The following is a 24,554-nucleotide window of genomic DNA, read 5'->3' on the forward strand; positions in this document are numbered from 1 at the left end:
GTGTGACACAAGGCGCCCTAGGACAGCTTGTTCCTCACACAGCAAAGTTAGCCACCGGGGCCTGTGTGTTCAGTCACTGTGCTTCCAAATTTCAAACCGCATGGTGCGGGGTGGGGGGGGGGTGATTAGGCAAAAGAACATGTGATGCCTGGAATGTTCTAGATGGGGTGTGAGTGGATGGAAAACAAGCAGCAAGGATCAACTCACCCACTCCATATCCTAGCCTGTGGCTGGGTCCGGATGATGTCCATGAATTTTTTTTTTTTTTGAGACAGGGTCTCTCTGTGTAGCCTTGGTTGTCCAGGACTCACTTTGTAGATCAGGCTGGCCTCAAACTCACAGAGATCCACCTGCCTCTGCCTGGTACCACAATGCTCAGCCAAATATACAATTTATTTTTACTTTGTGTGCATTGGTTTTGCCTGCATACATGTCTGTGTGAGGGTGTCAGATCCCCTGGAACTGGAATTATAGGCAGGTGTGAGCTGCCATGTGTGGGCTCTGGTATTTGAACCCCAGGTCTCCTGGAAGAACAACCAGTGCTCTTTACTGATGGGCCTCTCTCCGGCCCTCAATAATCTTTTGAGACACACACACACACACACACACACACACACACACACACACACACACACGACAGACAGAGAGGCCCAAAACATATGTCCTAAAGACAATGGCTTTTACTTTTGTGCCTTAGCACAGTGTTGCCTAGGGCTGACTTCTTGCACTTCTTGGTTGCCTACTTCACAATTAGATTTTTTTCTTTTTAATGTGTGTATATAGGAGTGTGTGCACCCCCGTGTGTGTTCAGGTGTGGAGGCCGGCTACCTTGGAGCTGGAGTTACAAGCAATAGTGAGCTGCCTGGTGTAGGTGTTGGGAACATAACTTAATCCTTCTGCAGACGAACACCTTTCTTCAACCCTCGCAAGTGGATTCTTACATCTAAGTCTTTGTCACATAGATTCCAGGAAGACACAGTAAGAAATGTGGCTAACACGGAAGCAATACAAATGGTTTACAAGAAAGGTTACAGCAACCTAGGTGTTACAGTGCCCAGAGGAGGCCGTGCAGGTGTGCCCTGTGGCGCCGTGGGAAGGACCTGCAGCCTCTGTCTCCCTGGAGGTGAGGAACTGAGTTTAAAGGTCAGGCGCCGGAACTTAGTGACACAGAAAGAGGAGCTGCAGGGTGGGGAGCTCTGGTTTGCTATGGAGGGGAATTATCTCTTTCTTGGGAAAAAGATTTCCCTTCAGGCCTATGTGTTGCATGTAGTTTGTCACCAGTTAGCATTTTTTTTTCCATACTAACTGTGGCTAGCCACCAGCCTCTAAGGATAGCTAGCTCGGCTACCTTCCGCTTACAGAGCCTTCAGTCATTTGTCCTTCCAAGAACCTGTTCCTTCCAGGGATGGGTAGGTTGGGCGCTGCCTGAGTTCTGATGAGCAAAAATGCATACTGCGAGGCAGTCTTTCCCAACGCTCTGCCCGTTATTTCCTGTCTGCGCTCGTAGCTATGGCCAGCCTGCTACCAACTGTACTTTAGTTTTATGCATCTTACATTAACTTGACATTGTGATGAATACAATGCACCCTGAGTCTGGCAATAAGAGAGACTTGGGGGGGAGGGGAGGAGGGGAGGGGAGACTGTGGAGCAGGAGCCTCCGCCTCTGGTGTGCGGGCACACTCAGTCTTTGCAGTGCTGGGGATCAGACCCAGAGCTTTCTGCATGTTAGGCAAGCACTCTGCCAACTGACTACATCCCCAGGCCCCACCTGTGTGCCTTTACAAGCCCTACACGTCGTTCATTATTAGTAAGTTGGATTTAGATTCTCTAGTTTACTTTGCCGCCGGGCTTGTCATATGAGCTGGGTGTGCTGCCATGTTTCCCCGGTGGACGCGGGGAAGACTGCGACTTCATGAGGTTCTTAGGTGCGAGATGCATGGAAAGCTTCTTGAATGTTAAAGCCCTATAAAAAACATCAGGTATCTCAGGCGGCTCCAATGCGGAAGCAGAATGCACTCTACAAGTGGGAGGAGGGCTGCGTTTCACAGAGCAAAGTAAGACGCAGAGGCTAGGAACCACGGCCTCCTCTCCGATGCCTGACTTCAGCTGTCATCCTCCACTACACATGCCGCGTGTTCTTGGAGCAGGAGCCAAGCGCACACCCAAAAGTCGGGAAAGAGCTTCAGTTAGGAGACTCTCTGCAGATGTCCACGGTTTTTTAGAGGTCTGAAGTTTCTGGTGTCGTTCCCACACTACTGGGAAAAGAAGATCGCCAAGCCTAGATGAAGGTTTGACCACAGTGGGAGGTTAGACCAAGTGAGCCCCAGGGTCAGAAAGATGGGGCTGGGCGGAGCGAGAGCCCGCTGGGACTGCAAACAGGGCGGGACCTGCTCTCTATTCACTCTTTTCAAAATAGCTAACAACAGAGGGTTAAAACAACTGCATCCTGCTTTCCCCGGACAGCACCTGGCACGTAAGAAGAGCTAAGATTCTCACTGCATGAGTGAAAGGATGAGTAGAAGAGTTGTGGAAACGCCTGAGATTAGCATTTACCAACCAGCTCGACAAAAACACACGTCAAAATGCTTTTTGTTTAACAAGCAACACGAGATGGAAGGGCTGGAACCGGCTGCGCTGAGTTTGTAACACGGACTGGGAAGGAGAGATGGGGCAGATCAGTAGGAGTCCCTTAAAAAAAAATACAACAGACCCCACTAAGGGCAAGACTTGGCAAAGAGGCATAAAAAGACAGTGCTTTGTAAGCATACACGCACTTGTGCCCCCCTCCTTAAATCTCGCCAGGGGGAGAGGGCTCTTTAAGAACCCGGAAACCAAAGTCAACGCAAGTGAAGACAACTATAAAATACTAAGAGCTGCTGAGGAATTGCTGGGAACTGCAGCTGACCGAAGAGACCAGGCCTCGGCCATCAGTGGAGTACATCAAGCTGCTGGGCTAGAAGCAATATGGCTCCCCTGAGTTTCTTCTGTCCCTTGCTAGGCTAGGCCCTGCCCGACTTTATCCAGGAGGAAGACAGTCATGCACCCTCTGAGGGGGGGGGGTGACACTGAGGGTACCAGAAACGCCCCCAATGCAGACACAGCTGAGAGGGAGGGAGGGACTGAGTGGGCACCCGCACACTCTGGGCTCTGCTGACATCCGGGCTCAGCCTCCCAGCTACTGAGACAGGATGGCCTTGGTCCTCCAGCGACAGCCCACATGTGTGCTTCCTCCAGAAGATGGCCCTGCCTTTGGTTATCTGAATTCAGGAAAAGTTATCGAGGCTGCGCCCTGCCCAGGAAGTTTGCGTTGCTATGTCAGCGCTTTTTATTAATACAGATTTTTTTAAAAAGCTTTGGAGACAGCAAGACCTGTACCCTGCAGGTGGGAAACAGGAAGGCCTGTTTCATGGAAAACGTGGAGCTCAGAGGGAAAGATGCAGGAGGATGACCCTGGGGCTCATCCTTAAAACATCCCCCCAGCACGCCTGCCACATTCGGAACTGCTTCTCTTACTTTCAGATAGGTAGCGCAGGCACAAGGCAAGAACAGAACTTTACAGAACAAAAGACATTCGTAGTCCTTAAAGAAGTTCAAGGCAGTATTATAAGTAACTCAAAGAGATGAAGTGGAGGGCTAGTTAAGAGCTTCCCCTTTCAAATAATTTACATAGAGAATACAGAAAATAGTGGAGAGCGAGTGAGGTATGGTGACACATGCCTGCCACCTTAGCACTCAGGAGCCTAGGACAGAGGATTACAAGTTAGAGGCCAGTTTGGGCCACACTATGAGTTCAAAGCCAACATAGCCTGAGACAATCTGTATTTCCCACCCCTAAAAACAACTAAGAAGAAAGGAAGGAGCGGAGAGATGGAAGGAAGGACGGAGCGGAGAGATGGAAGGAAGGACGGAGCGGAGAGATGGAAGGAAGGACGGAGCGGAGAGATGGAAGGAAGGATGGAGCGGAGAGATGGAAGGAAGGAAGGATTTCTAGGCTGATCATACAGTTGCTTCCCAACACAAAATAGGAAAACACACCTAAATCAAGGGACACGATCACACAGATAATTCCCGAGAGACAGATCACACATAGGGAGAATCAGAAATATGAATCTAAGTGGTCTCAAAGCCCTTGGCCACAATCTTTAGGGCTGGAGGAAAATGAGAACTTTCACAATCCCAAGGGTTAGCTACCATCCGGTAGTCGATGCCATGTTCACACATCGAGCGCGTTTATAAAGTGAGACTATTTCGCACTCACACCGTAAGGGAAGCACTGTTTCCCACGCCCCTTTAACAAGGAGGAGGCGGCAGGCTTGTGACACACAGTGGCACAGGACATCTGAAACCCACGGGGAGTGAAACTAGACAGATCCAGCTGCCTAAAAGCCACGGGGAGACGAGCGTGAGCGAGTGCACGCAGCTGCTGGTCAGGAACGCTGGGGACTGAAACCCAGGCTCCCCGCAGGCACAGTGAGCACTAAAGGAAAGGAAATGGATGGCGTCCGGGATGTATTAAGAGATCGTAACAGCTGGCAGTCAGCAGATGAGGTGGTGATAAATGTCTTAAAAAAAAAAAGTAAACCAATGGGGAGTGGGATAGAGGTAGGCAGAGAAATGCTGCTGGTCCTCGGAAAAACCAGAACACGTAGAAGAAATAATAGCACTATCAGGCTGGAGAGATGGCTTTGAGGTTAAGAGCGCAGCCTGCTTTTCCAAAGGTCCCGAGTTCAATTCCCAGCAACCACATGGTGGCTCACAACCATCTATAATGAGATCTGGTGCCCTCTTCTGGTATGCAGACATACATGCAAGCAAAACACTGTATACATAATTAAAAAAAAAAAAAAATAGAACTGTCATACCGAGAGGCTAAGTTGTGAGATTACCATACAGGTAGTGATAACCAGAGAGACTGTGAATACGGACCCAACCAGGATCCCCCATGGTTCTACGGGGCCGGTGATTCTCAACCTGCAGGTGGAAGCCTGTCTGGAGGTCAAACCACCCTTCACAGGGGTCGCACATCAGACACCCCGCACTGTCAGGTATTTACACTGACTCATAAGAGCAGCGAAACTGCAGGTATGGAGGAGCAGCACCGGAAACAAAGTTTATGGTAGGGTTGGGGGGTCGCCATAACATAAGGGGCTGCGTTAAAGGGTCACGGCGTTAGGGAGGGTGCGTGCCACTGCAGTAAGAATGGAAATGGATGTCTGGTTGGGGCTCCCAGGCAAAGCAGAAATAAGGCCTCGGCTCACGCAGTAGGATGCTGACAGAGATACTGCAAGCAAAAAGAGGCAGCGGGACACTCATGTTTAGAGGTGTCAGTTAATATTCCAAAGAATCAGACAAGAGTTTTTTGTTTTTTGTTTTTTAAATGTTACTCCAAAGGAGGAAGAAAAGAGCAAGTCAGTGAGCATCCTCTGGCTGTCTCAGCAAGTCCTGCAGAGCTAGTTCAGGTAGCATACTGTTCACATACTGCTTTGATGAGGCAAAAAAGGTTTTCTACAAAGTGAACACAAGAGCCTTTACCCTCCAGAAAACAGTGCATAGGTGAACACACCTCTGACTTTGGACCTGTGTCATCAGGGGTGAGAAACCTTGGGATTAGAACCAGCCCTAACCCACAGCCACCTCTCCTCGGTGCGCTGCTGACACTGAGTTTTAAAATGGGCTTCTCCAAACCGAATTAGTGGAGGCCAGAGGAGCGCGTCTCACTGTGCCCAGAGCTGCTACGTGGCCTAGGGGAGCCTGGTTAGAGCAACAGGTGTTCCAGGGACATAAGCACAGCATCACAGTTCAAAGCTGTGGCTTGTTTTGTGCTGTGGGAACGTAAGCAGAGGGGAGTCATCCACATGAAGAATTGTTCTGGACGTGGCCTGAACCCCCAAATAGACCATGTAAGGCCTGCGTTCTACAGCTGAGCTTACTGTGGAAACAAAGGGACTGAGTCAGTGTTTGGACGCCCATCCCTGCTCGCTGGCCACAGCATTCTGACCATCCCTGTTCATCTAAGCTTGCTTCTGGCTGACCCGTGTCAGAACCTCCTGGGCTCTGAGCTGAGCCCTCTCTTCATGTTTGCATGGCACTAGGATTAATTAGCATGAAATGAACTGGGAGTCACAGCATTGACTGAGAAAAGTAATTTTGGAGTTGGCGCCATAAGCAATGTCAACAGAGTTAAAGCCCAAACACCAGTGTCTATAGCCTTTTAGTTTCCAAGCTGGCATAAATTGTTTGCTGGAAGGATTTTTGTTTGTCTTTAATCTATGTACAAACTTTTTTGTACTAACAGTACTTAAGCTTTCCTCTGAGACTTTCGTTTGCGTGAAATGGCTGAGGAACGACCACATCCAAGTTCGACGAGAAGCAGGTCACAATACACTGAATCTCTGCCCCCCGTTAGCATGATGCTTGGCTGTGGACACATCTGGAATTGCTGGAGGGGTCTCAGTGGGGTGTGCTTCTGCAGCGAGCACCATTAGGTGAGCCCACTGTCGTGCCTGGGCCTTACTTCTTAGCCCAAGACAGACCGTGAAGGTTTCAAGACCAGTTGTAAGACCAAAGCCAGCCAGTGGCTGAGCAGACACATGGAAAACATCCGTGGGTGACCAGCCCTACATAAAACCCTCAGGGCTCCCGGCCGCCTTGGAGTACTTTCAAAGTCCATTCCCAGTAGACAGGGTAGGTCGCCAAGCGCCCTAGAACCTCCTCTGTGCAAGAGGCTGGAAAAAGTTGCGAAGAACTATTAGTTTGATATCTAAACACGTCAGTATTGCTATGATAGTAATATTTACTCCAAACTTCTCTGCTAAAAGCTGTCCCTAGGGTTCCTTTCTGCATTCTCTTGATGATTCCCAGGCATTTATGTAACACTCAGAACCATCCCACGATGGGCTTCACTGTCTCTGACGCGAAACACAGTTCACTCAAAGGTTGCTAGTTGGGAACAATTTTGGAGGACTCACAGCTCCATTATTAGGCCCTCCTAAGCTTTTGCCCCCAGGTTGGCTTTGGAGGGTAGAATTCACAGGCCGCCCACAGAAGGTTTGCCTCTCTCTGTGCTGTATCTAAAATTCTTTTGTCAAGAGGTATAGCATTCGAAGCTGAAATGGCTAGTGAAAAAGTCAGGAATTTAGCCAACAAAGAGCTGTGTGTCATATACTTTCTTAACAGTCAGAACACAGGGGCTGGGGAGATGGCTTAGGGGCTAAGTGCCTGCAGTGTGAGCACAAGGACTGGGGTACAGAACCCACCAGAACTGGTGTAAAATCCAGGTAAGGGTGGCAGCCAACTGTAACATCAGCACTTGGGAAGAAAAGACAGGATCAATGGAGCCGGATGGCGTAGCTAGACCAGCGCACCTGGCAACTCTGAACCCCAAAGACTGTGCTTCGGTTGGGGAGTCGCTCAGAGTCAGCCAGCTTTGGGCCACCACACAGGTGCACTCGCGCGCGCGCGCACGCACACACGAGGACATTCCCACGCACATACATGAAGAAAACGTAAAGGCATGATGATACTACGGCTCCCTTCAGTGTTCTCTCCCCTTCCAGGCAGCCTTCCTTCTGATGAGGCTGACTGGCTCAAGCTGTCATGCAGGACGAGGACTCAGGGGGGTCCATGGAGAGTGAGTGAAGTTCAGATCAGCATCGTTTACCAGGTTCACAGCACCAACAAAACGTATCCCAAAACAAGGCTTTAAACATGCCTCAGCATCCTTTCCTAATTAGTAGGAAACCGTGGGGCCAGAGACTCCCCCTTGCCAGGCCTATCGTCTGCCTGGAGGGGACCATCAGAACTGGAAGGTGGGGCTGGTTGTTGTTGTTGTTTCACTTTTTATATTTTTCTAATCGTAAATATATACTTTGAAATTTTGAATTTTGTAAGCATAGGAGAATCTTGTTTGTCAAAGACGCCAAGAGCTACAGACCAGGAGATCATGGTTAGTGTCACCGACTGAGGACACTGGTGGGCACCGCTCGACGTCCTGGCGGCTGTGGCCCTAAGAGACTGGTTTCCCTCATCGCGACGGTTTCTAGTTGTAGTTGGTCCTCCTGCACAGACTTCCTCTAAATTCTATGACAAAATAGTTTATAAGAAGCTGAGCATCAGCAGCACTGTAACTGCAACTAACAAGTGGGCAAACATCTCCTGATCCAAGCATCACTTAGATCAAGTTGTATTTTCGCGTGACCCAACTTATGCCAAATACGTGAACACAAGAGTAGTGAAAATGAATGTTGTTGTTCTTTTGCTCAATATTTCACCCACATCCAACAGAAATGCCGACTTTCCCTTGTGTGGCAGGGCCCCAGCTACGCAGCAGCTGAGAGCAAGCAGTCACTAACCTGTGTGGGAGTAGATGTACCACAAAGCCCCTGTCAGGAGTGCACCAATCACAAATGCCGCGAACGCAATGCCCATCACAGTTAGCGTGTCCAGGCCGTGGAAAATCTCTAGAAAAAGAGGGGGGGAAAGACATAAATAACCCATGTAAGTCAGCCTCGTACACTTCAGCTTTATTCTCACTTTACAAACATGGTCATTAAAGCCTGGATGCTGGCTAGTAAGATCAGAGACTTACCAGAGTTTAATTATGTTAAACTACATTTTGGTTACTTGCAAATTTTCTGACAAAGGATAAGATGGATTGATTTTGGTTTTTGAATATTCTGTTTGTGATTTATTCTGAGCAAAGACATTTTTATTAAAAAAAATTAGTCTTAAAAAAAAATTAGGCTTATTTAGTTTGCTCTGTTTGTCTGACTCCTTTACGTGCATGCACGTAAGTGCACATGTGTGTGTTTGTTTAATCTCCTACCTCAGAACCAGGTTATGGATGACTGTGAGCCAACACAGGGGTTTCTGGGGATCCAACCTGAGCCCTCAGCAAGAGCATCAAGTGCTCTTAGTCACTGAGCCATCTCTCCAGCTCCCCGAAAGCCATTCTTACGAAATAAGATTTATAAATTTCTGTGACAGTCTGTGGTCTGAAACCTCACAGATCAAGATATTTTAGGTGACAAAGTAGCAGGTCTGGTGGCCCACAGGCTCCAACCCAGGCAGCACCTGGGAGGCAGAGGCAGGCAGATCACCACGCGTTCAAGGCCAGCCTGGTCTATACCGTGAGTTCCAGGCCAGCCACGCCTACATAGTGAGACCTTGTGTTAAAAATTGCTTCTTGTTCGTGGAGTACCTCTGAACAGTGAGACTAACCACATGGGCTGCTGTGAAACGCTTCTGTGAGCTCTTACAGAGTATGAAAGATGAAAGGGAGTAAAGGAACGCGAACAAACCTAACCCTAACACTCCACTGGTGTCATGGGAACACTGCCTCGTTTTAAACAACCTGCCCTTTGACACCTTTGCAACCCTGATCTTCCTGTGAAGAAAATTACTTCTTAGGGGGTTGCCATGTCAGTTTTATGGTCGGCAAAACATACAAAAGAACTAATTGTTCCTCTGCTTGGCAGAGAGTTTTCATATTTGAAACTGTTGAAACTGGTTTCAGCTCACAGAGACTGGACTTTCTTTTCACTGAAGAGGAAGCATCTTTGAGTTAGGACTAGTTTGTAAGGAAGTGTTTGGTAAAATAAAAGTCTGAGATATAAAATTGAAAGTCCAGACTCTCTCCATGACAGTTTCTTCTTTCCATCCCATTCAGAAGCAACGCTAACTGACCATTCTAGAAATAAAATCTCTTTGCTTTTGAACTCACATCAACACAAAAGGATTCCGTTGTAGGCAAATGCGACCCCCAGGCACCCAGAGCCATGCAACGGCTTTAACTGTCTCCTGATGGAAAACGCCTAGAAGGACACAAGCCCTTGGGGCTGTAAGCTTGCTGGAGTGTTCATGTACACTCTGAAAACATGCGGGTGACTCCACCCACCACAGTCAGGAGGTGACAGGAGATGACCAGGGACAAGGAGGAGCCTGGTGGAAGTTAGAGTGGCGGACCAGTCCATCAGGCCAAGAGAAAGATACAGCAAGGACGTGATCTGCTTTATGCCCTCAAATGCAAGGATGCCATGACAATAATTTTAGCAAAAACATTCTGGAATTCCAAAGACAGAGATGCCATTTATGAAAACCAGCCCACTGAGTATGAAGGAACGTGTCTATCCTGTGTATGCCACTGAGCTTGTGATGCTCCTATTCCATAATTTTCTGGAATAAGCCACTTAGGACATAAAAGGATTTTCTATAAAAATACTATAAAGGATGATTTGTATCCAGCACTCAAGAGGCAGAGGCAGGTAGATCTCTGAGTTCGAGGCCAGCCTGGTCTACAGAGTGAGTTCCAGGACAGCCAGGGCTGCACAGAGAACCCCTGACTTGCAAAGCAGTAACGAGAGAGAAGAAGAAGAAAGAATGTTGTGTGTGCCTTGGGGTCACTCCTGGGAGCCCCAACAACAGAGATTTCCCCTCACAGGGGAAGACCTTGGGCAGGCGGCTAGAAGCTGAGGTGGAATCCTGCTTCCGTGCCAATCATAACATGGAAACTCGCTTTAACAACATACAAAAACCGATAGCGGCTTGCATGTTCTGTGCCTACGCTCTCGCACGCCCTCCCTGGCTCGCCCCGCCCCGTGGCGATCAGCTTGAATGCTAAGGTGCTAAGTTTCCTTAGTACCCTCCCTGCAGGATGACAGGGTTTGGGGCAGGACAGAAAAAAAGTGTATGAATAATTAGCTTGATAAAGACAGGCTGCATGAGTCAAGTGGGAAAGGAACCAGGGACGAAGAAAGGGCAGAGGAGAGGAAGAGGACGGAGGGGAGAGGAAGGGGAAGGAGCGCCAGGTTCTCCTTATCAGCTCAGCTTGGCGAGTCTTCCCTAACCAACACATTCTTAGAAAAGCCCGGAGGCTTTGCCTGGCAATAGTTGCATAAAGACTTACGTGGAGGAGAAGGAGGAGGAGGAGGAGGAGGAACTGGACTGGACTCCTTGGTGTCTGGAACATTTTCTGAAACAAAAGCATAAGTCACAATGCATTCCGTTTACGCAAGGGCGCCTCAGACTCTCAGCAGATGTGGACATTTTTCTATCAGTTCATAGTGTGTGTGTGTGTGTGTGTGCACGCGCACGTGTGTGTGTGCACGCGCGCGTGCGTGTGTGTAACCCTGTGTGTGTGGTAACCCTGTGTGTGTGTGTATGTAACCCTGTGTGTGTGTGTAACCCTGTGTGTGTAACCCTGTGTGTGTAGCCCTGTGTGTGTGCGTGTGTATAACCCTGTGTGTGTGTGTGCGCGCGTGTGTATAACCCTGTGTGTGTGTAGCCCTGTGTGTGTGTGTGTATAACCCTGTGTGTGTGTGTAACCCTGTGTGTGTGTAACTCTGTGTGTGTGTGTGTGTGTGTGTGTGTGTGTGTGTGTGTGTAACCCTGTGTGTGGGTGCTACTGGAGCTGGAGTTACAGTAGTTGTGAGCCACCTGGCTTGGGTGCTGGGAACTGAACCGCATCCTCTGGAAGAACAGCTAGCACTCTTGACCGCGGAGCCATCTCTCCAGCGCCATGTTCATAAATACTTTATGAAACCACTGCCAGTGTCCCTCTTTACGTATCAAAAGTACATCTTGGAAATTTCTAGGCACTATGCTTTGATGAGGAAGGAGTACAGTGCCTCTCCAGTTTGAAGGAGAATGGAAGGCAAGCACCTCAGTTTAAAGACTTTGACGGTGTGTGCGTGCATTCAGTCCTTACACTGACTTGTACAAGGGTTCAAGGCCTCGAAACCATGCTTCTCCGATTCAGCCACAACGCTATTCCCCTCACGCTGTTAAGGATCTACACCTTTAGCAGGGCACAGTGGCACACGTCTTTAATCTCTAGCCCTCAGGAGGCGGAGGCAGGTGGCTTCGAGGCCAGCCTGGTCTACAGGTTCCAGGACAGCCAGTGACACATAGTGAGACCTTGTCTTGGAAAAACCACCGCCACCACCACCACCACCACAAGAATCTATGGCTTTTATAACTCCATTTCTTCTCTCCTTAACCGCAGGGTTCAGTTCAGCTTCAGATTTTTTTTTCTCTTCTCACCAAGTTCCAAGTGTTTTCTCCTATATGGTCCCCCAAAGTGAACTCTCCAGAGCCCCCAGTGACTGTCCTTTGTATACAGAGGAAAACAAGTCCAGTCTGTTTAGCATGAAACAGTTTCCCGCTGCCCTTCCCCGGGTCCTTTGTTGATGCTGCCGGCTCCTCCTCACCTAAGGTTCCCACAGGCCCATTTCATAACTGTGTATGAGCCAATCTTTGCCTTACTGGCCCGGCTCTCTCCTGCAGGGCTGACCTCCCCCACACCTCCTCGTTTCACCCCCTTTCCTGTCACACGGGTCACGCCTAAGGCAAGGAGTGTGAAGGTTCCCCCACTTTCACCTTGTCCCGCCTTTAGGGCGAGCCTCAGCACAGCATGGACTCAGACTTGCAGAACTGCTCCTGAGTGGTGATTAAAATGCCTGACAGCCCTCTTGGAAAATGACGGGAGCAAGAACCAAGATGCTTATGTGCCTCAGGCATCCTGTAGCTTCATGGTCTCGGAGCGCCAGAAGGCCGAAGTTTTATATGATGCTAAACCTAGTCCTCCGAGGCAGCCAGAAAAAAGAATTTGCAATTACTATTTTACACCACGAGTGGCCTGGGACTCTAATATCCTGTGACCAGCACAGCTGGGACGCATCAGGGCCGAGCCGTGGCTCCTGACTCCCACTTCAAGGCTACAGAGCGGTGTGTGTCCCTTGTCTTTAGCTGGGGAAGCCCCAACCTAGCCCAAGCGCTCAATCAGCTTGTGCACAGACGCGCCACTCTCCGCAGTGAGCCCGGTCTGACCAGGGTGAGGACGCTGTGGCCTGAGATGGGAAGTTGTAATGGGGAATGATTTAAGAAAGCAAGAGAAGAATATTGCACAAGGTGAAAAACTGCATGAAATTAAAGTTTGTTCTGTAAGCGCGGCGCTCTGTGGTCCTGCTCAGTACACACAATCTGAACGCTTGAGACGGGAGCTGGATATTCCCCAAACCAAACATATTGTCTATCCGGCTCTTTATAGAGAAGGGGTGAGGAGCCCCTGGCTCAGGGCCCACCTCTCTGGAGTTTAAAAGGCATTAGTGCCCGTCTGCCTTAGCTCATTCTTCATTCACTGAAGCAGACGCTTCGTCTTTGTATCCAGAGGAAAGCAAGCAAGCAAGCAAACAAAAAGAACTTACAGAATTTAGAGCAAAAATAACGCAAGTTGGTCTTTAAAAAAATAAAAGTAGGCCAGGCGATGGTGGCGCACGCCTTTAGTCCCAGCACTTGGGAGGCAGAGGCAGGTGGATCGATGTGAGAAAGAAGCCAGCCTGCTCTACAAAAGTGAGTCCAGGACAGTCAAGGCTACAAAGAGAAACCCTGTCTCAAAAAAACCAAAAATAAATAAATAAATAAGTGTGAAATCATCTCAACTGGACTAAGTCCGGTTCCGAGTGATCAGCAACTGTCTGAACACCTGAAACAGCACCACAGGGCCCTTTGTTGAGGATACATTGAGTTATACTAAGAAGATTAAGGTGTTTTTAAAAAGTTAATTCAGAGGAGCCAGGCATCATGTGTGATCCCGTCACCCCTACACCTGGCAGGCGGAAGCGGGGCAATCATGAATTCCGGGATAGCGTGACCCACGGAGGCGCCGCGCCAGTTTCAGCTACACGGTGGCGAGGAGCTGTCTGCGGTGGTTAGGCTTGACCGTCCAGGGGATTATTACCTGGGAAGGTAGTTTCACCGAGGGACGGTCTACATTAGGTGGCCTGTAAGCACATCTGTGGGGGACAGTCCTAAGTCAGCTGGTGTGGGAAGGCTCAGCCCAGTGTAGGAGGCATGGCTCCCTAGGCAGGAGCGGAGCAGAGTGTAACAAGCCAGCAGTATGGGTGGGTGTGTTTCTCTCTGCTCTTGACCGTGGGCGTGGTTGGCTAGATGTTTGGAGTTCCTGCTTTGATTTCTCCCAAGGGACAGACTGTAAACTAGAAATATAAGCTAACTAAACCCCCCCTCTTCTGTGGGGTTTTCTTTTGGCTTGGCTCTTTTATTACAGCAACAGAAATGAAGCCGGAGCACACGCTCCTTACACTAACTATGAGAGACGCTTCCTGGGGCGAGGAGGGATGGCTCCGTGGCTCAGAGTGCTGGCGGCTCTTCCCAAAGGGCCTGGGTTTGGTTCCCAGCACCCACATGGCGCCTTACAACTGTCTGTGACTCTAGTTTCAGGGGATCAAATGTTCTCCGGCTTCCAAGCACACTGGAAAGGCGAGTGGTGCTGCACAGTTACGCACGGAGGCAGGACACCCCGCACGTGAAATAACAAAATAGATTTTAAAAAGATGCACCTTTGCTCTGGGGATATCGCACAGTGGGTGCATGGTCCATGCTCGGGTACCAGCTTATGGGCAGCAAAAGCAACACCACCATGTATGTGTAGGTTTCTGTCGTACATTGAAGTCGGCAGCAATTCTGCTTCTCTTCCCACCCATCCCTAAGAGCTCTGTGAAGGGGGCATCTAACAACAAAATTCACCTACTTCACCGAACTAAGGGCAGAGACATCTGAAGGTCTCAGCAGTGTGCATCCCGCAAATCTGCAGGGTCTCCACAGAGCGCTTTGCGCGCGCGCGCACACACACACACTTCTGGGAAGAGCTCTATCCAGTCTTCTGCCTGCGGTTAACCTTTGCCACTCAGAATCCCCAAGCGGTTTAAAGAGAATGCTTCCCCGAGGGGGATGGCTCATGTAAGAATTTAGGTTTTACGGCAAGGCCTTTGTGATGGATGGTATTGTTTGGAAAGTCTTAATGGGCTTACGCTGTGATCTAATACTCTCCCCTTCCCCCAAACAGGGCTCTCGCCACTGAGAGCTAAACAAAAGCACTCCCACCTCCTTGGGTCCTGTGTCAAGGCCCTGCGTAAAGATCTGTGCAAAGACAAGCCTATACCGCAGGGCCCAGGTTCCAGGATTTACCCTCTAACATTTCTTGTTCCCCACTTCCCCAAAACCCCAAGTGTAACTAAAATAGCTTCACCTCCTCCAGAGGGCTGTAACTGAACTGCCTGCTGAAAAGAAAAGAATATTTATTTTGGGCTCAGGGAAAAGGATGTTAGGAAGGAATCCTAGATATTGCTGCAAAGAGAATTTTAACAGTAGATTTCTTTGCAGAAAGAATACACCATAATCAACATCCTGGCTCAGATCTTTACCCTGAACAAATTTTGGGTTACCTCTAGAACCAAGATTCCTGCCCCCTTCAGATTGCTGGGCATGGCCTTCATGGTTGTGTGTGTGTGTGTGTGTGTGTCCCCACAGCGTTTGGCCTCCCATTTCAGTTCTAAACGCTTGCAGGCTCACAAAGGACCACAAAGAAACAAAGCATCAAACTGGCACACACATGTGTTGACATCTGGCAGAAGGGGGGATGGGGAGGGAGGGAGGGAGGGAGGAGGTTTGTGCAGCTATCCCAGAGCGTCCTTACTAACCTTACTCTCGACTCTGACCCTTTCTTTCTCTGGGCTCTTTTCAGTATTTATGGCATGCCTGGCAGTGGCCTGTTAACACATGTACACTCTGTCACTAGACAACGGTTTTCTGCAGGGGTGGGGTGGGGTAGGGGCTCTTTGGAAACATGGAGACTTCTAGAATCAAATGGGTCTCGACAACTTGGTTGGGGTGGACACAGGCCTCTAATGGGTAGAAGTGAAGGGTGATGCTAACCACTCCAGTGTGCAGACACAGCAGAGTCATCCGGCCAGAGCGGGGCTGTGCAGAGTGAGAAAAATCCTGCTTCCAAAGCCTTGAAGGCCTAGAGTATAGTAGGACCCAAAAAACACATGTCGATAGCAGAGAGCCTGAAGCGGCCCTCATGTTCTCTTGCCGGGTCTTTCCCGGCGCTGTAGCATTGGCGTTGCTTTCAGAGCACCGCTCTGAAGTTCCCTTTCTGAAATAGGGTCTCTATGTAACCCTGGCTGGCCTTGAACTCACAGAGGTCAGCCTGCTTCTGCCTCCCAAGTGCTGGGATTACAGGTGTTTGCTACCATGCCTAGCCCTCTCCGAAAGACCTTCTGATGTTTCATGACTTCAGAGGTATCTCCTGGATCCCTGTTAGATGAAATTATCTAGTTCCCTTCCACACAAACGGGCCATGGGGCGTGGCCAAACAGGATTCACTAGGACTGGGCAGTTACTCAAGCTGGATGGTGCACTCCTGAGGGATCACTCTGGTTTGTTTGTTTTTGCATACATTTAAAATCTTCCAAAGAACAAGCTTTCAAAATGTGGAACAGCTAGAATCGTGAGCATCCTACCCCTGCTCTCTCAGTGCTAGACACCTGCGCCTTGCCGTCAGTGGAGGCACACCTGCTCTCTCAGTGCTAGACACCTGCGCCTCGCAGTCAGTGGGGGCACACCTGCTCTCTCAGTGCTAGACACCTGCGCCTCACAGTCAGTGGGGGCACACCTGCTCTCTCAGTGCTAGACACCTGCGCCTCACAGTCAGTGGGGGCACACCTGCTCTCTCAGTGCTAGACAGACACCTGCGCCTTGCAGTCAGTGGGGCACACCTGCTCTCTCAGTGCTAGACAGACACCTGCACCTCGCAGTCAGTGGGGACACACCTGCTCTCTCAGTGCTAGACAGATACCTGAGCCTTGCAGTCAGTGGGGGCACACCTGATCTCTCAGTGCTAGACACCTGCGCCCTGAAGTCAGTGGGGCACACCTGCTCTCTCAGTGCTAGACAGATACCTGCGCCTTGCAGTCAGTGGGGGCACACCTGCTCTCTCAGTGCTAGACATCTGCGCCTTGCAGTCAGTGGGGGCACACCTGCTCTCTCAGTGCTAGACAGACACCTGCGCCTTGCAGTCAGTGGGGGCACACCTGCTCTCTCAGTGCTAGACAGACACCTGCGCCTTGCAGTCAGTGGGGGCACACCTGCTCTCTCAGTGCTAGACAGACACCTGCGCCTTGCAGTCAGTGGGGGCACACCTGCTCTCAGTGCTAGACAGACACCTGCGCCTTGCAGTAAGTGGGGCACACCTGCTCTCTCAGTGCTAGACACCTGCGCCTCGCAGTCAGTGGGGGCTCCTACTTTCTTCCTGCCCTCCCCTCATCTCTTCCTCCTTATCCTCAGGACAAACTTTCCTTCCTTTTTTTTTTTTTTTTTTCCTTCTTTTTTCTCTCTTTTTCTTTTTGAGTATTTTTGGTTCTGGAAAGCCCAAATGTTTTCCAAATAGTCATTCCTCTTTGAGATTAATTCCCAGCTGCCATTCACAACTCCCTTTCCTTTCCTAACCAACACTGGATTTGGCCGAGAGGAAAAGGAGGAAATTCACAATTACTAAGTGTCCATGTTATGTGGGGGTTTTTATTTTTAAATGTGGACAAAATCCAGGATTTCAAAAGTTTAACTTGCTAAGAATTAAAAACTGAGTGTAAATCGTGGCAAACTGGGAAACTGCCAATAAGCAGAAGTATTTCAGAAATGAGGGAGGAGGCTCCACCTCAACTATTTTAATTGTTTTGCCATAAGCCATAGTACACATCAGCTATTTGTGTTTTCTGCTCTTGTGTTTAAGTTATAAAGTCACAGAACATCTGGGTTTGCACTTTTAGGCAAACTCTAACAGTTTAATCCTGTCAAGGAATGTGTTGTCTTTTTTTTTTTTTTTTTTTTTTTTTTTTTTTTTTTTTTTTTCCTCCCCTTAAAAATTTTCATCTGCCTTTCAGCTCATATTTATTAGAATGCTTGGGCACTATCTTGACAACAGTTGGACATGGGGTGAGAAGGGGCTGGGACAGAATGGAGGTGAGAGGGCATCTTTCTGTGGAACTGGCAGGTTTTGTTTTGTTTTTTAAATTAAATACAGGGATTAGACTACATGTGAGGGTTTGCAAAAGTTGTAAAAATCAAAGGAATGGATTTGAATTCTGGTCTGCCCTAAGTAGGTGTGTGGCCAAGTTTGCTATGAGAAATTCTGTAACACATGTGATCTAAGCATTTAGCGTGGGGACCTACACAAAACAGACGCTTCATCAACACTGCACCCTGTCACCAGCACCATCAATAGTCTTAGGCATCTTCATCTACTGTTGAAGGTGTAAGCAGCAAAAAGATGACCAGCCAATGTTGATTACTCAGAGGCCGAAGGTGACAATGACAATGAAGGTGCCACTGAAAACATGGCCCATTGGAAGAACAATCTCTCATGCAGTTTCGACGGCCCCTTTCCCTCCCTGCCTGCCCACAGAGAGAAGAACACTGCCTGAAAGATGTCCCCCTCCCTCCTGCCCACAGAGAGAGGAACACTGCCTGAAAGATGTCCCCCTCCCTCCTGCCCACAGAGAGAGAAACACTGCCTGAAAGATGTCCCTCTTAGTGGCAGCAGTGGTTGCCGCTCTCTGCTTGCATCTGTGGTCCATAAAAATGCAGCTGCAAAAAAGAAAGATGTGGCAGCCGGGTGTGGTGGCGCACGCCGTTAATCCCAGCACTCAAGAGGCAGAGGCAAGCGGATCGCTGTGAGTTCGAGGCCAGCCTGGTCTACAAAGTGAGTCCAGGATAGCCAAGGCTACACACAGAAACCCTGTCTTGGAAAAAAAAAAAGGCCAAATGGCCTGGGGTAGTTGGCTTTGTGGCAAGGACATCAGGACAAGAAGGCTGCTGGGAAATCATGCCCCCACAGGTCATCCCTTACCTCCCACTCCAAAAAGAAAATTAGTTGTGGTTATTTAAATAAGCCACTGCCATTGGCCAATGATGCGCCAAAGCTCTGCATGGCTGAAACAGGTTCCAGTGGTCTACACGGAACAGAAATCATGTCAGAGGCAAAGAAAATAAACCCCAAAGGCGAGGGAATCATGGAACTGAGAGCCAGCAGAAAACCCACCTATTCCTGCCAAGAAAGACGGATTTGCATACAACCCCTTGGGGACCGGCTTGCTCAACTGCCTCAATTCGGTTCACAAACCCACGCAATAAACTGTTCACCCACTTGCTTCTCCACTAAAACCTCAACTAGCAAATTTTATGAAATTGCTTTGATATCTGGTTAAAAAAAAACCAAAAAACCACCTTTCCTCGAACTTTTTTTTTTTTTGTAAAGAGAACAACACTGAATGTTCAATTGAATAAAAGTAATCACCTAATTTACAAGAGAAATTACTTAGAAAAATACCACTGGAGTTAAAAAAAGAAAAGAGAGGAAGAACTGCTGGAAGTTATAGTGTTGTGCTATTGATGCCTAAGTGCAGTCTGGCTCGGACACCGCCAGCTGCTGCGTTCAATCAGCAGCTTGAGTGAGTGTTCTCAAAATAGGTGAGAGCAGGGGACAGGGGTGAGGGGCTGCTGCTGCTGCTAACTCCACATAGCACAAAACTCAGCCAGCTGGTGCCCAGCTATGACTTCTTTGCCACACAATTGATTTATTCGTACTCCTTGTCTCCCTATTCAGGGGCTAGGGTTTAGCAGTTTCCCCACAGCCCAGCTAAAGAGAACTGTACAAACCTACTATACCATTCAAATAACTGAAAAAACAACCAATGAAAGTAAAATGAACCACATTTAGGTCGAAACCAGTAAGCATCTGATTGTACATCCTGAGTTTAGGATGGCCGGAAATGAACTGAAAACCTGTTCGCAACTCCCAGCAACACTTATGGTTGGCAGGCTTCTGTGTGTCTCCTGCACTAACTCCTCCTTTCCGGATGAAGAGCATAAAACAGAAGTCATGAGTGCTTGCCACGGTCAGCTGGGCAGTACCCCAAACTTCCGGGTTGCAACCCAGTCCCTAACCAAGCTCTCCTGCCTTTCTGAAGGGATGTGACACCTGGGATGGCACAGCTCTTTTTACAAAAGCCAGCCCGTACTGAGACTGGCCAGCACCTGCTTGCCTCCTCTCTGGGAGCTCATTCCTGTTTCAGAGCCACCCACTGCTTAGTCCTGCCAAATCCCGGCCCCAAAGCGCCATCCCAGGAGCCCCTAAACCCAAGATCTGGTGTCAGGACCAGCCACCATGGCTCCCTTCTAATGCCCAGCAGCTGAGACCAAGCTGCTCACTGGCTTTTGCTAGGCTACTCTGCCCTGTGAGATGCTGGGACACGGTGCGTGACTCCAACTCTGAAATACATTACCCTGGAGGCTTGACACCCTCTCACTGTGCCAGCCTTTTTCTCAGCTTGACACTCTTGGGCAGCCAGGCTTCTGGAGAGTGACAATCTACTTCTAGACAGGGAGGATTGTGACTCCTCAGATCACCCATGTGACATTGGGTGCCACACCAAAGCTGTTGACAGCCGCCTGATACACGTCCTGGCTTGCTCCAGGCCCTGGTGCTGTGGTGTCCTCACTGCGATCCTCAGGGCTCCCCGCTCGCTGTCTGCCCTGCCTGCTCTTATGGTGCTGACAACGCACATCTCAGGACACATCCCTCCTCCCTCACATTCAACACAGTTTGGTGAGCATTCTTACGCAGAAGGAATGGGAACACTGGGTATGAGGGGACTGGCGTTTGCCATTGTACGAAGTTCTGGAAACTCATTTATGAATGTCGTCAACTTTGTTTCCGCCTGGATCCCTCAATGGACAATGTTCACAGATCACAGACCCCCGCCCCCTCGGGGCTATCTGTGGTTTGATGGACGGTTAAAGCAGCTTGAGCTGTGGGAAGCTGGGCTGTGGAGTGTGCAAGGCCCAGCATGCCACAGACTCACAGAAGCACATCCGAATACAGTGCAGAGCAACAGGGCAGAGCCAGCCTTTCCCTATTCTGTCTTTTATAGTGCATAGGATCAGCCCAGTGCCTGCTGCGTGCTAGCTAGCACCCCTCCACTGAGCTGCTTCTCTGGCACCTTGATCCATTCCTTAGAGAAAGAACAGTTTGTCAATGAATTACAAACAGCCACAGTGAGGAATCAGCTGGGGTGCGGGGGTGGGGGGGGGAACCTCTTGGGAAAAATAATTATTTTCTAAAGCCACTGACTGGCTTTTAACTTAAATTGATTTTTTATATATTTATATCATTATAAACTGGGTATATGTGAGTATATGTACATGCGTGTGTGTGTGTGAGTGCCTGCGTGCGTATGTGTGTGCGCCACAGAATGCACATGGATAAATGGCAGAGCCCAACCTGGGGAAGCGGGTTTGCTCCTTCTACAGTGTGAGCTCAGCGATGCAACTCAGGGAACCCAGCCTGACAGCAAACATTTCCACCTGTTGAGCTATCTCATTAGCCTTGGTTTATTTTTCAATAAAACTGGACTTTTGATTTCAGCATGGAAAAAAAATTTTTAAGTATTTACTCTGTGTGTTTGTGTGCACATGTGTGTGCATGTGTCACACCATTCAAGTCAAGCTCAGAGGAAACTTATTGCTCTGTGTGTGTGTGTGTGTGTGTGTGTGTGTGTGTGTGTGTGTGCATATATGTCACACCATGCAAGAGGAAACTTACTACTCCGTGTGTCTGTGTGCATGCGTGCCCACGTATGTGTCAGGTGTGAAGTGAAGGAGTGAAGGCCAGAGAGCCCTTGCAGGCACCCTCTCTGTCCTTTGCCACGTGGGTGTTAGGGATCCTTCAGGAGCAGGCCATAGGCTGCCATCCTCACCTTCATCATCCACCTGGTAGACCACAGCCAGCGCCCTGGTGAATGTCTTCTTATTCTGCATCAGGGTCCAGATCGTGGTGGCATCCAGGGAGGTGCAGGCATCGTCAATAGACACACACTGCGGAAAGGCAGAGCAAGGCCGTCACGGCTCAAAGAAGAGTACCTGCACCGAGCCAGCACACGGTTGTCTTTGGCCCCTTAGTATGTGGCTCACCGCTGTGAACCATGAGAAAACAGGAGAAGTGAAAAATAATCAGAGAGAGAGAATGCAGGCGCGGTGGTGACCTGAAAGATATCCACAAGCAGCTCACAAACATCCTTCCCGCCCCTTTCTCACACAAGAGCGTCAGGTTTCAGAATTAGCTTGTCAAATGGGCTCCTGCCAGGCCCCATAATGGCTTCCTAAGCAAGGGTGTGACAACATCTGCAGCCTGTGACGGGAAGCCGCACTTACTGTGTTATAAAGCAGAACTGACATTTGTTATCTAAAGCATACTGCCATGTTTGTTAGGTCTTTTTAAAATATTCCACAACGTCAGGCTTTCGGCCATCGTTTATTTCATTATTTTGGCTTGGCTTTTTTCTCCCCTGGTGCTAGAGACTTAATCCAGGACCTCACACGCGATCCGAAAAGGCTCTGTCACTTCACCCATGGCTTAGCCTGGGGTCAGCTGCTTTTAATGTACAACATAGGCCCTAGGGCAGGGGTGACCCTCAGGGGTGGAAGCTGAGAGCAGCAGTTTCTAGCTATTTCAAGTTGTGCCACAATCACAGGGACATATTGGTGGGGGCAGGGTATGTGTGTGTTTTGGGGGGGATCATATCTGAAAATGTGTATGCTTCTCTGGGCCACACACAAGCAAGATACACACTGTAAGAAGACAACACCCCCACCCCCACCCCACAGAATAAACCAAACAGCCCGATAAGAACCTTCTTGTAGAAGGAAGCTGGGTGTTCTGCCACAAGGCACATTGTTGGACGACACAGTAGTTCATTCATGACTACGGGTTCCCGTACTGTCTGTCTGGTTAGCCCTTCAGTTCAACAGGAAAGTATGATGCTAAGTCAGAGGCTGACCCTGGGCCAGACGCTTAACTCATAGCAAATGGCAGGGCTGGACTCGGTGGTGGCCACCGGTACCTTTTCCTAGAAGGTTCTCAGGATTTCTCTGTTGTCACACAAGTGCTCAGGAGTTACTGGAAATGGGGGAAATGCTGCCTTTAAGCAGAAGGAAGCCTGATTCTTCCTCCATACACTGACTGCGCATCCCCTACCTCCTCTGCTCCTTCACCCAGGAGGGGAGCACATTGTTAGTATTCTTCTAGGTAAAGACCAAGGTAGGGGGTAGTGGGGGGGGGTAGGGGAGGAGATGTGGGGGAGGGAGTGTGGGGTAGGCAGGTAGGGGTGTAGGGCAGAAGCAAACAAATGCATCTGGTGAGTGGTGATTTTCTGTGCATGTATTTGTAGGCAAAACCCAAACCAAAAACTGCTTGGAGAAGTGATTCAAGGGACCCGGGTCAATGGAAGTCTATCTATTAGTGACGCCTTTTCACTTCTCCTTTTCCTTCCAGTCTGTATGCGAGGGCTCCAGACATATAAAGGCTCCAACTTGATGCTGCGCTCTTGAAATATCAGTGGATCCATGATTGTAAGAAAATTAGAATCCAGCTTAGATTTGTGTAACAGCTCTGGAATAAACATGACACCGGGGCCACACAAGAAGGGACAGCAGGAGATGCCCCCTGTCCTACACAAGGCAGGCCTAACAAGGTATCAAAACTGAGCCGACAGAAGGCCTGCAGGTGGCTGCTCCAACAAGGTCAAAGGGTTCTGATTTCTGCTCTGGCCACAGAGCATAGCCGTTTATTATGGGCAATGGCATGAGGCAAACAAGATGAACTGATAAGAAACCAGGCAAAAGTAAAATATTTGTTAATTTCCCTTAGAAGTCCTCCTGAGATAAGGCAGCCTTATAACTCACACGGAGAAGGTCAAAAAAACAATTGCGATCCCAGTCTCCACGAGAACTGAAGTTAATCCCTGCGCATGCGCTGCTGCTTTTGCTTCGCTGAATTCTGGCACCTCGTGCTATCTGACCGGCTGCACCAGAGCCGGGCCTCTCCCTAGGTGGAAAACAGCGCTAAGCGCACGTGGAAAGACAAACTGTTATACTTTCAGGATTTACTCTCCAGAACCCTAAAGTGCATCGCTCCCTCTTCACACAGTTACTACAACTGGAAGGCTTCAAAACCTCCGAACCCAAACCTCAGAACTGCAGTAACTCAGATTACACCTCCCGATCACGGCATCCCCTTAACCTAAATACTCCTAAAGCGCGGTTGGTCCAAACAGGACGGTGGCTGCTCACCTTCGGCAGCATCTGGGCGCCCTTCTTCTTGGTACACAGCGTCAGCTCGCAGTGTAGGAAGAGCAGGGAGGTGCTGAACACGGACTTGAACAGGAAGCTGAACCGCACCTTGTCCACCTCGGCGCTAGTGATGGGGAACTGCATTCTCTTGGAGCTGTAGAACAACACAGAGTCATCTTTGGGGCAGATGTTCTCAATGATGACGTAGTCAGACGGTCTGTCTGGGTTTGAGTAAGGAGAAACAAAGCAGGTTTGGATGGCAAATCCCAGGTCTTGGTCAGCCTTAGTGAGAGACACCTGCAGAGGAAGAGAAAGACCAAGTCAGAGGAGGGTATTTACTTCAGTCACCTAGACAATCTGCTGACGTAGTTCTACGGGTGAAACACTATTCCAATTTCGTAACGTTTATAATTTTCTAACTGTAATAGTAACACAGTGATTGATGAAAGGTATTTCCCATTTAAACTTGGCTCCAGTGACAATGAATTGTTTCGTTCAAATGCTACCCTATGAGTTGCAATTGCCAGACGGGTTTAAGTCTCTCTGCCCTCCCAAAAGTCCTCAGAAATAAA

The 24,554-nt window shown here is 49.2% G+C and overlaps 1 protein-coding gene across 1 annotated transcript in view; it reads right to left on the minus strand.

Moving 5' to 3' along the window:
- The window catches only part of Tgfbr3 (transforming growth factor beta receptor 3), a 111,012-nt gene that overhangs the window by 2,823 nt on the left and 83,635 nt on the right, over positions 1-24,554 (minus strand). The window contains exons 12-15 of the mRNA XM_051170563.1: positions 23,983-24,279; positions 21,612-21,729; positions 10,904-10,969; positions 8,352-8,459 (exon numbers count right to left, since the gene is read on the minus strand). Coding sequence (XP_051026520.1) covers positions 8,352-8,459; positions 10,904-10,969; positions 21,612-21,729; positions 23,983-24,279 — 589 coding nt within the window. The remainder of the gene's footprint in view (positions 1-8,351; positions 8,460-10,903; positions 10,970-21,611; positions 21,730-23,982; positions 24,280-24,554) is intronic.

The sequence above is a fragment of the Acomys russatus genome, chromosome 28 (genome assembly GCF_903995435.1).
Source record: "Acomys russatus chromosome 28, mAcoRus1.1, whole genome shotgun sequence".
Lineage (NCBI taxonomy): Eukaryota > Metazoa > Chordata > Mammalia > Rodentia > Muridae > Acomys > Acomys russatus.